Here is a 12,227-nt window from a genome sequence, read left to right on the forward strand (position 1 = left end):
CCGGTGCTCAGGCGTGAAAAGGGGTGGGTTTGGGGGGAGTTCCCTGTGTATAGGAGTGCGTGCACATTTGGCAGGAGATGGGTGGACGGGTGTTGTAGACAAAGGAAATAGTCTTGAAGACTGAAAATGCTTAACTCGGTTGAAGCCATGAGCAAATATCCATGGGTTGTCATGGTGGCTCAGCAGATAAAGGTGCCTGCCATCAAGCTCGACTTCCTGACTCTGATACCTGGAACCCACTTGGTGGAAGGAGAAAACTAGCCCCTAAGTTGTCCTCTGACCTCCATACTGCACCATGACATTCATGTCCCTACACACATACACACACACACACACACACACACACACACACACATCAAATAAAAAAGAAAGAAGATAAGTGTTTTTTGGGGTTTTTTTGTTTTTGTTTTTTTTTTAGAAAGAAGCAAATATCCAGGGTCCCCTGTGGGTTGAGACTTTGCTTACATCTTATGATAATAAGAACAGGAAACAAACTATTGCAATCAGAAGCATAATAAATTTCTATAATAATTATGTGTTAGTCTGAACACTCGATTATTATGCTTCCAAAGCCTTGAGCAGATCTTCAGTGTTCAAGCTGTGTGGTTGTTCTACTCTGTTGGAAAATCCAGAGAAAGTATTCTCCTGCGAACACCAAACTTGCGTGGGAAAAGCGTACATTCTCACGGGGGCACTCTGGAAGCAGAATCACCATCACTTGGTTTTCTCTCTTCATCAGAATACAAATCTGCTTCCTGAAACCTGACATGGCGGTCTCACTGGCTTTCCTCCATCTTCCTTCTAGATCTGTGTGGTGATCGCGGCTGTGTTCGGGATCGTCATTTACCGGGTGGTGACTGTCAGCACTTTCGCCGCCTTTAAGTGGGCACTAATCAGGAATAACTCTCAGGTTGCAACCACAGGGACTGCGGTGTGCATCAACTTCTGCATCATTATGCTGCTAAACGTGGTAAGTGAGCGGCGAGGCGACGAGCCAAAAGGGTGGGAGGGGCTGGGATGCTGCTGTGATGGTTTTCATCTGTTACTGAAAAGACTGACTGACCTCAAGGCACAAGGTCTGTGATGAGGCACTGGTGGCTAGACATGTAGATCTGGGTCTTTAAACGACTAGATTCAAAGCCAGGCTCCAGCACCATCTGCACCAGGCACCCACCTCCTGGAACCTCAGGTCCCTTGTTGATTCTGTCGGACAGCACCGACTTTCTCTTGGGCAACACCTAAGAGTGTGTTTAGACAGTCCGGCTCAGAGGCTAGAATCTAGCTCAGCAGTGTTGACCTCTGTCCTTCATTCAGAGCATCATAGAGCCTCCAGGATCTGACACGTCCTTCGAGATTACCCCATGAGGAAAATGTCCGGAGGATGCATGCATACACACTGCTCATGTTGCTCTCGGACTTCCTGCAATCGTGTCTTTCAGGCCAGACCTCTCCTCTGAACATCAGACTTGCACGGGAAATGGCCTCCCAGGCAGTCTCCAACACTCCCATCTTAAAAATCTCTTTTGTTATATTTGCTTGTGTGCATGCGTGCATGCATATGTGCATGTGTGTGTGTGGATGCCTATGCAGGCACATGCAGTATACAGAATGCTTGTGGACCACGTTGGCTGTGTCCTTCTTCCATGTGTGTATCGAGGATGTGTCTAAGGTAATTAGACTTGGACGTGCCTTTAAGTGCTGAACCAACTTGGAAGGCCCCGCTTTCTCCATTCTCCTTTCAAATACAGCTCCCATTTTCCCTTGAGGATCAGCTGGTCCCAAAGCCTCTCTCTTACAGATGTTCAGACTAAAATAGAGCTAGCGTGTCCTTTCATGCATCCGTTTCTCTACCCACCAAAATGTACCTACACCAGATGTGGTGTCACACGAACAAGGCAAGGCTGGAGGGTCAGAGTTCAAAGGTAGAATTAGGCTACTTTTCACACATCCATGGGACAAGTCCCCAGCATCTCTGCTCCGGGTTGTCTCGGTGGCTTTCTAACTGGTCTCCTAGCCCCTATACCAGCTCACCTCAGTATGGGTTCAATGCAGAAACCATATGGACCGTTGCATGCAAGTCAGTCACGTGACTCCTCTAAAGGTTTATAAGTTCAATGGCTTTCCTCTCACTCAGGAAAAATTCAAATGTTCTTGCCTCCCTCCTTCCTGATAGCTCTTCCCAGAATATTCTGCCCCTCCCTTCCTGAGGGTCTGCATAGCTTATGTTCTCACCTTCCTCTGGTCTTTGTTTAAATATTACTTCTTTAATAAAGGCTTCCTGTCACTATGTTTCAGGTTGTAACTTGCCCCTGGCATCCATCCGATGGCTCCCTACCTCCATGCTTGCTTTATTTTTCTCTATACAATGTATCAGCCTCTGTTATACTCCTGGTTTCATGTAATATCTTCTCCTCTGGTGTAGGTCCACAAGAGCAGAGCCCTTTCTCTCTTTGGCTTATTTTTACTGTTATTAGGCACTAGTGTCTGAGGAAGCACATGGCACATAGCAGGAATTCAGTAAATTATTGTCATTCGTACAACAACAACAAAAAAAATAACAGCTGACAAGGTTAGGCTTTGAGGTCAAATGTGCATAAGAACACTGACCCTCGGGGTTTAGAGTAAGAAATAATTGAGATAATATATTTATTGAGCACGGCATCAGGCATGAATTAGATGTCCAACTCATTATTATTCCATTCATGCTCATTCTAACTGCATTGTTATTATGACTCATGCTGAAATGCTAACATACTCACAAGTGGACCAAGAGTTTCCAAAGGCCGCGTAACACCATCCCACTACCACACAGGTATATATTTTAGGTTGCCATGAACAAAGACAGAGTCAGCAGGTTGGCTCTATATGTATTTGTCCATACATACACACGTGTGTGTGTGTGTGTGTATGTGTAAAACAATAATACAGGAAACGAGCCTATCACTTGAGAATGGGGGTTCATGGGAGGAATTCCAAAAAAGGTATTGGGGAGAGCCTGGATAGAGGAATAGGAGGGGAGAAAGTGATACAATTCTGTTTCAGTTAAAAACCTATTTTTAAAAGTGAAAAAAAAATTACACCTAGTAAGGGAGAGTTCTGAAAAATATCTGAGTTCCACAACCAATAACCACTGTGGAATCCCCAAGAGAATGCGACTACCCAATAATAAACAACCTCAGCTATGATTACCAAGTGAACCAGTAATTGCTGAGCTGACAAAGTGCGGATTACTCCTTGCCAGTGATTTTTAGATCGCAGGGAGTGCCTAGTATAGAAACTGATGTTTCAAAATCAGAAATGGTTGAAAAATAGTGCTGATAGTTTGGTGCGATGATTTCGTGGCCATTTCATCCTATGGAGACGGAGAATACTTGGCCATCCTCGGTGCTCTGTTGTTCTCTAGCCCGGTCCCTGTGCTAATTGCAGGAAACATGTTGTGAAGGGGGCGATTCATTATAACCACACAGTAGAGCTTTGAAAGTGTCTGGGTCTTCGTGGGGTGCAGTGAACGAATGCTTGCTACTGTGTTCTTAACCAATGCCTTTTCCTTACAGTGGTTATGAAAATTTTAATTTAGTTGGAGGTGTAACATAGCCAGCAGAGTGCTTGCTGACACAGTCCCTGGGATGTCACACACTGGGTGTGGTAACAACATCTGTAATCCCAACACTTGGGAGCCAGGGGCAGGATTGGGAGTTTAAGACTAGGCTCATCTATGTTTGAGTGAGTTTGAGGTCAGCTACACAGTACCCTGTCTCAAAATAATAATAATATGATGTCAAGCTAGGGATGTAACACATTAGTGTAGTGGACATTGAACTTCCACAAGGCCCTGGGGTCTATCCCCAGCACTAATTATAATAAATAATCACAGTCTGATTTGTGTATCTCCCTAAGAAATAAAGGACTGTGTGCATTGGATCTTCATACACATTATGTTTGTCCCCATGTGTGGAACAGGGATCCTTGTCAGAGAAATAATACTTCCTGCAACTAGAAAGCAGGGTCTAGTCATCTCTACTTCAAAAGACAGCCAAGAAAAGATGAAGTAAACCTAAATGGGAAAGAGGGTATAGGGAGTGGGCAAAATATCCAGCTGTTGACATTACAAAACACCTGCTTTGTGAGATAGGAGCCATGAGTCTATTGATACATTTTCTAACAAAGTTTCATCCTAATGAAACCCACATCCTTAAAGTGTGTCGGTCAGAGGAATATGTTATAAAATGAAAATATGTTTTCATTTTAGGTGCACTGGGAACACTCTTGGTATTCTTATTATCCAGAGTCCGAAACTAAGATAACATAAGATTACTGAGTAAAAACTACTGGTGAGACCGGTAGTGACACACCGGAGCAAGGGGAAGAAAGAAAAGAGAAACAGGGCACAAGAACTCGGCAAGAAGCCACATCCAAGGCTCTCTTGTTCAGTGGCCAATTGCCCTACCCCCCTCGGCTCTGTTTCCCCCCCCCCCCCCCCCCCCCCCGCATCATTTTACACTCCTGCGGTTTGCCCTGAAGCTTCGTGAGTTCCATTATGAGAGTAGCCAAGTGTGTAATGTAGTTTGGAAGAGTTTTCATCAGAATATAAAAACATAATAATTTAAGTCCTTGGGAAACAATCGCAGCGTAATGGATGGCCAGCTAATGACTGAGCCGAGAGCGTTAAAAAACTAAATTCTCTATTGACTATTTTTGTTATCCAGGAATACAGTAATTTTTTAACAGCTCTCTTAGTTGGTTTGGGCTACTTAAATTTTTGACCAGAATGGCCTTTCAAAATAAGAAAAAAAAAGCCTACAAGATTTAGATGTTAATTATTAACCCTTTTTATTAACTGACTATAAAAACCTTGAGGAAGAGATCAGTTTTTATATTTATTTGAAACTTTGTGCAGTTATTTTGAATAACACATCCCGTTTCTGACTTTTTGCTGAGTTCGTCTGATCTTCACGGAAGAAGCACATTTATATGTGATGCTTGTTTCTAAGATCCTGTGATGTGTATTTACTTTTGTGTATGTGCTTAAAAAAATAGAATCTGTATTTACCATGTTATCTGAGCCCAAGCCCTCTGATGCCTCTGGATGACTGATTAAGACGCGTTTATTGATTTGTGTTTTATTCAGTGTCTTGACAATTAGCTCCAAAGAGGGGCGAAGGGGGCTGGCATCCATCTCTTTCTCCCGTTTCAGCTGTGTTCTGCTCCACTAATGACCCACTGACATGTCAAAATCATGCTTGCACACTAAGTAGACCAACAAGAGAGGAAGATGGAGGCTATAATAACTCTTTTTATTCAGCCATATGAATTTGAATAAGATATTTCGCCATGCTATTAAAAAGTGGGAAGCATAATGTTGGCATAATATTTAATAAATTATATAATATAATATATAATAAATTAGAAAATATTACTTATGTTAGAACAAATTCACAAGTATTGATCAGGCTGATATGATCAAATTAGAAGTGTTTATAGCGATCATATTTGAAAATTATAACTTAAAACATGACTATGTTGTGTCAATTGCAAATATTATCACCCATAATTTACAGTATCTGATAACATTGTAAAAACAAGTTATAAAATGGCTAAAGCAAGACCTAACCTGAGATAATTATCTTACATGTTAATGAATTAAGATCTCCCATTAAAAGACAGAGTGACCGAATAGATACTATAATGAGACTCCAACTATATGCTTTTTAAAGAAATTTGCTTTCCCCGTAGGGTGGAAGTGAAGAGATAGTATTAGATATTTCATACAAATGGGATCTAAAAGGAAGCAGGAGTAGCTGTGACCATATTAAATAAAATGGGCTTTAGATTACAAGTAATAAAAAGCTAAGAAATTCCTCTATATAACAATGAAGGATTGAATTAAAGAGGGGGGAATAATTTGTTTCATTAAGTTTGGAAACTATTTTTTTTCTGCTGACCTTATCAGAATAAACCATCCAATCTTTTTAATATCTCAGTGGCCTGATAAGGAATCAGCTGTTTTACACAAACCCTCACCTAAGGGCCCCTGACTTACAATGAGCTCGCTCTATACATACATGATACATATCTATTACACATAGCCAAGGTCTCCTGCCTGTCTGTTATGTCCCTCGTTTCCTCCCTCCCTCTCTTCTTCCCTCTCTCTCTCTTCTCTCTCTCTTTCCCCCAACCTCCCCTCCTCCACTAATGCTGTGGATTCTTCTCTCATCTCCCTATACTGTATTTTTCAATGAGTTAACATAGTAGTAGTTATGTATAACCAACATAGTGAACATTGGTGGGATAGTGGTGAGCACCGCTTCCTTCCAAAAAGCTAATACAAATCATGTCTTCATGTCTATGTTATTTTTAAATGCCAGGTTTTTTTTTTTCCAGTGTCCACCGCTAGGTGACTGGTATATCCCCAGCTCAAGAGACCTTTGAGATAAATGTCACAAATTAACAAAGATTTATTATTTGAAAACAAAGAATAAACAGAGAATCAAAATTATACTTTTCAGGAAGGTATTTTGCCAGACAAATGTAATACTCTTTGACAATTATGTAATTAAGCAGTTTTAATGATAGCATGTTTTGTAACACGAACGGAAGTTTTACTAGCGCTTCTAATCTCTTGTTTACAGAGATCTTGTTTTTATGGTTGAAGGAAATATGACTACTCTATACCACATAATTTCTTGCTGTAATTATACCAATCTCTTTTTAACAGTGGACTCCATGAGCTGGGGTTTCTGTGTGCAAAAGTTAATCTTACGGCTTTAGTAATTACATCTTTGGGTTTTTCTAATTTTTTTATTCATTTTGCTTACCAACCACAGTTTCTCCTCCCCCTGTCTCCCTGCTTCTATCCACTCTTCAGAGAGAGTAAGGCCTCCCCTGGGGACCCAACAAAGTCTGGCACATCAAGTTGAGGCAGGACCAAGCCCCTGTCTCCTGTATCAAGGCTGAGAGCAAGGTATCCCACCATAGGGAATGGGCTCCAAAAGGCCAGTTCATGCACCAGGGATAAACGCTAACCCCACTGCCAGGGGCCTAAGAAAAAGACCAAGCCACACAACTGTCTCCCACACACAGAGGGCCTGGTTCAGCCCGTGGACACTCCCCAGTTGTCAGTCCAGAGTCCATGAACTCCCACTAACATGGGTCAGCTGTCTCTGTGGGTTTCTCCATCATGATCGTGACAACCACCACCGCCTGGCTCCTATTATCCCTCCCCCTCACTTCAGCTGGACTCCAGGAGCTCGGCCCAGTTCTTTGTTGTATAGGAAAATCATTTGCCTTAAAAGAGCAAGTAGCCATTGCTGAATGTTTAGAATCATACAGTCCAAGGCTCCACAGTAAGCAAGAATCTTGGGGAAGAGAAATCAGAAATTAGGAAGGACTTGAATGTCAGTTAGTGTGATCTGAAGGAGAGGTGAAGCAACATGGTCAGACCTGACAGCTTCCCAAAGAGAATGCTGGCGTTCAGCCTGTGGAATTGATAAGTACTTTGATCTGTGTGATACTATTTTCATATTGTTCAGTCCATTAATGTAATTATCATTTTCATTTATCATCTTTCTTTTCAGAGAAGTTGGTTTTCATTCTCTCAATTTACGTCTCCTCCGGAAAATCTCTGATAACTATATTTTCTTTAACTACCTTCTCCACCTGTATGTATACACACATGTACACACACCCTCCATTCCCTCTGAGGGCCCTCTGTCAATCAGATAGCTGGGCAGGTCAAGGGTGTGTCCCGTGCACTTAGAATCAGAACCACACACTCTGGGAGTGTCCCACAATGCTCGTTTGCTCTGGCCTTTAAGAGTGTCGTAATGCAGAATCCACAGCATTCCGCAATGGTACGATGACAGACCCTGCCTTAGAAAACAAAGCAGGACTTTTGCCTTCAGCTGTCCACACTCAGGAATGTGACCCAGCCTCACTTAGGAAACTGGTAATTAGTGGCAGCTAGTCTCACTGCCACAGAAGTATCCACCCCAAAACAAGAAGCATGATTCTTACAGTCAGGAAGAAAGACCTTACACATTTCCAGTTATCCCCAAAAGTGTGCACTTGCTCACAATGCAACCGCTGTTCGCACTGTAAAGAAAAAAAAAAGGTTTTGCTCCTGACTTGATTGCCGATCTTCTTTATAATTATAGGGCTTCAGAACACCTAGCGCTCACTTGTTAAAGGTGTGGAATTTCTTTTACAGCTCTATGAAAAAGTCGCGCTTCTCCTGACCAATCTAGGTGAGTACAGGCCCACTGTGGAAGGCACTCTCGGATCGAGAGTAAAGCTTCCGTTCCCAGGCTCTGGAAATGAACAGCCCCATTGTGGCTCCTGGTTGGCCAACCGCTATCCAGTTGGGGGTACCACACCCATGAGTTTATGGGCAACACAAGTTGGATTCCGTGGGTTATTTTTAACAAAAGAGAACATGAAATTGGGACAGGGTGGAGGGTATACCTGGGAGGCTTAGTGGGGATGAATATGATCAAAATACATTAAATGTATATATTAAATTCTGAGTTAATAAAAATATTGTGTTTGAAAAAAATACCCCGTTTACTGAGAATTGCGTGCAGCACACACTCGTTCTTTCCCTTCAGCAGAACAATCTAAATGTGTCTAGTAATAAGGTCTTTTCAATCTATACTTTTCAAACCTGGTTTATCCCTTATGTGCCATAGGCAAGTAGATATTTTCCCTGATGTACACACAGAAAATAGCATCGCAAAAGTACCTATGTAGGAAGGATCCAGGATCATTTCAAAAATGTTCGCTACCAGTTACCTCCATTTTAGAATTACAGGTGGGTTCCACAAGGCACAGTGGCGGACTCACAGACCCCAACAGCTCAGGAGGCTGGAGCAGAAGAGCGGTATTAGCTCAAGAGTTTGACACATGCTAGGACAACATTAAAAAAAAAAAAAGGCAAAGGCATCAGGTTTTCAAAATCGGTCATTTCAGAGACTAGTAACAGTTTAGATCAGAATGTAGTCAGAACAACGGTGATGGACTTCTGTGGAAAGACATTTTGTAGACAAATTGTCTCTAAGGACATTTCTCTGGCCTCAGAACATACTAGAACAATCTGATAGCCAACTATAAGCTGTGCATTGCTACAGTTTTCAAGGTCTAAAAATTGCTTCAATTTTATTCGTGAGATGTTGGCTGTTCTACAGCCAATAAGAAAATCACATGCTCTCACGGGTAGCTCGCTTTGATATATTCCTGTGTATAGCTTGTCCAAAGGGGAGACTTTCCAAGTAGTTTTTGTAGAATTGTCATTACGCCACTGAATCCATTTATTGAGTTGTTATGTCCTATCCAAAGATGGCCATGTCATTTGACGTCTTCCATCACCACTATGCCTTTACCAAGAAGAAAAGAGCTTAGCCATGGTAAAGGGAATTGCCCGTTGGCAGGCTGTGTCCAGGAGCAATTGAATCGAAGATGGCCAACATATCATGACTTGAGATAAATGACAACCCAGCCCCCAGACAACCAAGAAAACCTCCACCTATAACTAGGATCTCAGTTTGCAGAAGTGAAACTAAACCCATTGAGAAGTGTTCAGTGTTTCTTCCTTTCCCAGCGGCACAGCCTTGTCCTAACACTGACATTCCAATCATCTTAACCCTCTTCCCTTCTCAGTTTCGCTCCCAGGAAGCATCCCAAGCTTAAGTCATAGAAAAGCAATTGAGGGGTGAAATGTTAAAAGCTAAATTAGAAGTTTGGGGGATGTAGAAATAGAGAAAACGTTATTGCCTTAAGTACATGTTCTTTGACCTTGCTTGAGCTTAAATGTCAGCTCCTCAGGAAAGATAAGTGGATCGGACGTGAGATGTCAGTTTGGAGGCTTGGCCTCAGGGGCATCTTGCTCCATCTTTTGGCTCACGCCATAGTGTCCAAATGGTACTTGCATCCTGGAAGTAGAAATATGAGTGTCAAGTTGGCCCCTGACTAAGGTTGTCACAGATGGGTGCCACAGATAGCGATATATAGGGCAACTCTAAAGATGAAGCCATCCTTTGGTTTTTATCTCTGAGAATGAAAGAAATAGTACATGAGGGTAGGAGCCTAGGAGACACACATGCCCGGTATCCTGGGATTGGCAGTTCCTTCACATGACGTGAGATCTAGGTGCTGAGACAAAGAATCATTGGGAGCTTAGTGGGGGTCTGACGCTATGCATTGCCCTACTCAGCTGGCAGAACAGTCTGGATGCTCAGTTCCTTCAGACGTGCCTGCAGCCGCTTGAGACCACTCCGTTGTTTGGGCTGGTCTGTGAGGGGGAGTTCTACCCTCTGCGTGGTCTGCTGCACAGTCGGTCAACTGTCAGCAAACGAGCCCCCTGTGCCTCCTGAAGACCCTCTGAGACTGGGGGGGGGGGGATTAGGGGGGGGACAGGAGAGCCGGAAGTAGAGCAGGGTTCATGCTCAGCCTCTCAAACCCTGCTCCCTTCTGCCCACAGAACAGCCTCGCACAGAATCCGAGTGGGAGAACAGCTTCACCCTGAAAATGTTTCTTTTTCAGTTTGTCAATCTGAACAGTTCCACATTTTACATCGCATTCTTCCTCGGAAGGTAAGGAGCGCCTCTCTCTGTGAGCCCCTAGCCCTGGTGGGAATGGCTCACTCAGCCTGCTGGCCAGGGTGACCAGAGTGTAGAAAGAGAAGATCGGCCACCTCCTGTCCCCTCCCAAACGGCAAAACCACCTCGCTTTCTGGGAAACAGCCTCTACTCGAAAGTGCCTGGGCCTCCTTTATTGTACAGATAAAGAGCAGAAAGATAGTGTATGTAGGCGAACAGCTGATAAGTATGTGACGTCATCTCACCTGAATCCAGCCTGTGGATGTCACACCAACGTAGTAGGTGACATTAGGAAATGCAAACTGAAGTGTGGCCGATGTCCCTGGCTTCGCAGAAGGATATCCCAAACAGGGAAGAGGGTAGAAGTGAGAAGCCAGGGACTTCTAGGTAACTTGAAACCCAGCAGGGATGAAAACTCGGGAGGGATGCCCTGTTCTGTGGTGTTGATGCTGATTCTGGCCCATCCTATCTGAGGAGACAGGAAGCAGGACAAGGCCAGGAGTTCCTCTTTGGTGGGATGGATGCGGTGGCCTCTCCTTTGTTGCTTAGTTATCTCAGCAGCCTGAAACTCTAGCCAAGGACTGTGACAATAACAAAACCAATACTGCTGTTGTCCAAAAGATCAGATGTGGGCAAATGCAGGAACAGAACGTAGCTGCTGCTTAAACAGGCCTGGGCACTCTGCGTTGAGTGCGAAGTGTTCAAAACCACAGGAAGCAGCAGAAACGGCCCCTCCCCCTCAGCAGCTAGGCAGAGAGGCCAGAAGAGAAACATTCCTGGGAGAATTCCAGAAGCTCAAGTAACAACAGCTCTGGAGGGTTCCCTCAGCCCTGCAAACATGACTCTTGATTCTTTTTTTTTTAATTGATTTATTTATTATGTATATAGCATTCTGCCTGCATGTATGCCTGCACACCAGAAGAGGGCACCAGATTTCATCACAGATGGTTGTGAGCTACCATGTGGTTGCTGGGAATTGAACTCAGGACCTCTGGAAGAGCAGCCAGTGCTCTTAACCTCTGAGCCATCTCCAGACTCTTGACTCTTAAAGGCTCTCCTGTCATTTACTTTAGAGGATATGCTAACTTGAAGGTAGTGTTCATCCAAAGCCTAAACCTACAGAATGCTAACGAATTGCTTCTGTGTTGAAGATTTACAGGACACCCAGGTGCCTACTTGAGACTGATAAACAGGTGGAGGCTAGAAGAGGTCAGTACTTTCCCTTGGTTCCTTGTTTCCTGCAGACCCCCATTAAACGACTCTGGTGCAGAGCGGAAGCCTGCCACTCCTCCCTTTCTCTTTCTGTTGATCTGTATCTCTGCTTGCTTGCCTCACAGTGCCACCCCAGCGGATGCCTTATTGATCTCTGCATGCAAATGGGTATTATAATGGTGCTAAAGCAGACCTGGAATAATTTCATGGAACTTGGCTACCCGTGAGTACCTTTGTGACCTCATGGAGAGGCAGCGTGGCTCAGAGTTGAGTGGAAGCATGGTGCACTCAGTAGTTAACCCTGTATGTCACAGGGCAGATTCAAATGCAGTCATAAGAACAGTAAACACTGGGGGCCAGTGCCATAGCTCACCAGGTAAAGACTTTAGCCACCCAGGCCTGACAACACGAATCAGATGCTCTTGG

General features: G+C 43.7%; 1 protein-coding gene across 8 annotated transcripts in view; it reads left to right on the plus strand.

The window, feature by feature from the left end:
* Ano4 (anoctamin 4) overlaps positions 1–12,227 on the plus strand; it is a 320,118-nt gene that overhangs the window by 282,662 nt on the left and 25,229 nt on the right. For all 8 annotated transcript variants that reach the window (XM_050145810.1, XM_050145811.1, XM_050145812.1 and 5 more), the window contains 5 exons: positions 806–970; positions 8,207–8,243; positions 10,472–10,583; positions 11,741–11,798; positions 11,927–12,024. In XM_050145810.1, coding sequence (XP_050001767.1) covers positions 806–970; positions 8,207–8,243; positions 10,472–10,583; positions 11,741–11,798; positions 11,927–12,024 — 470 coding nt within the window. The remainder of the gene's footprint in view (positions 1–805; positions 971–8,206; positions 8,244–10,471; positions 10,584–11,740; positions 11,799–11,926; positions 12,025–12,227) is intronic.

Source organism: Alexandromys fortis, unplaced genomic scaffold (assembly GCF_014885135.2).
Source record: "Alexandromys fortis isolate MF-2015 unplaced genomic scaffold, M_Fortis_MF-2015_v1.1 scaffold_50, whole genome shotgun sequence".
Classification (NCBI taxonomy): domain Eukaryota; kingdom Metazoa; phylum Chordata; class Mammalia; order Rodentia; family Cricetidae; genus Alexandromys; species Alexandromys fortis.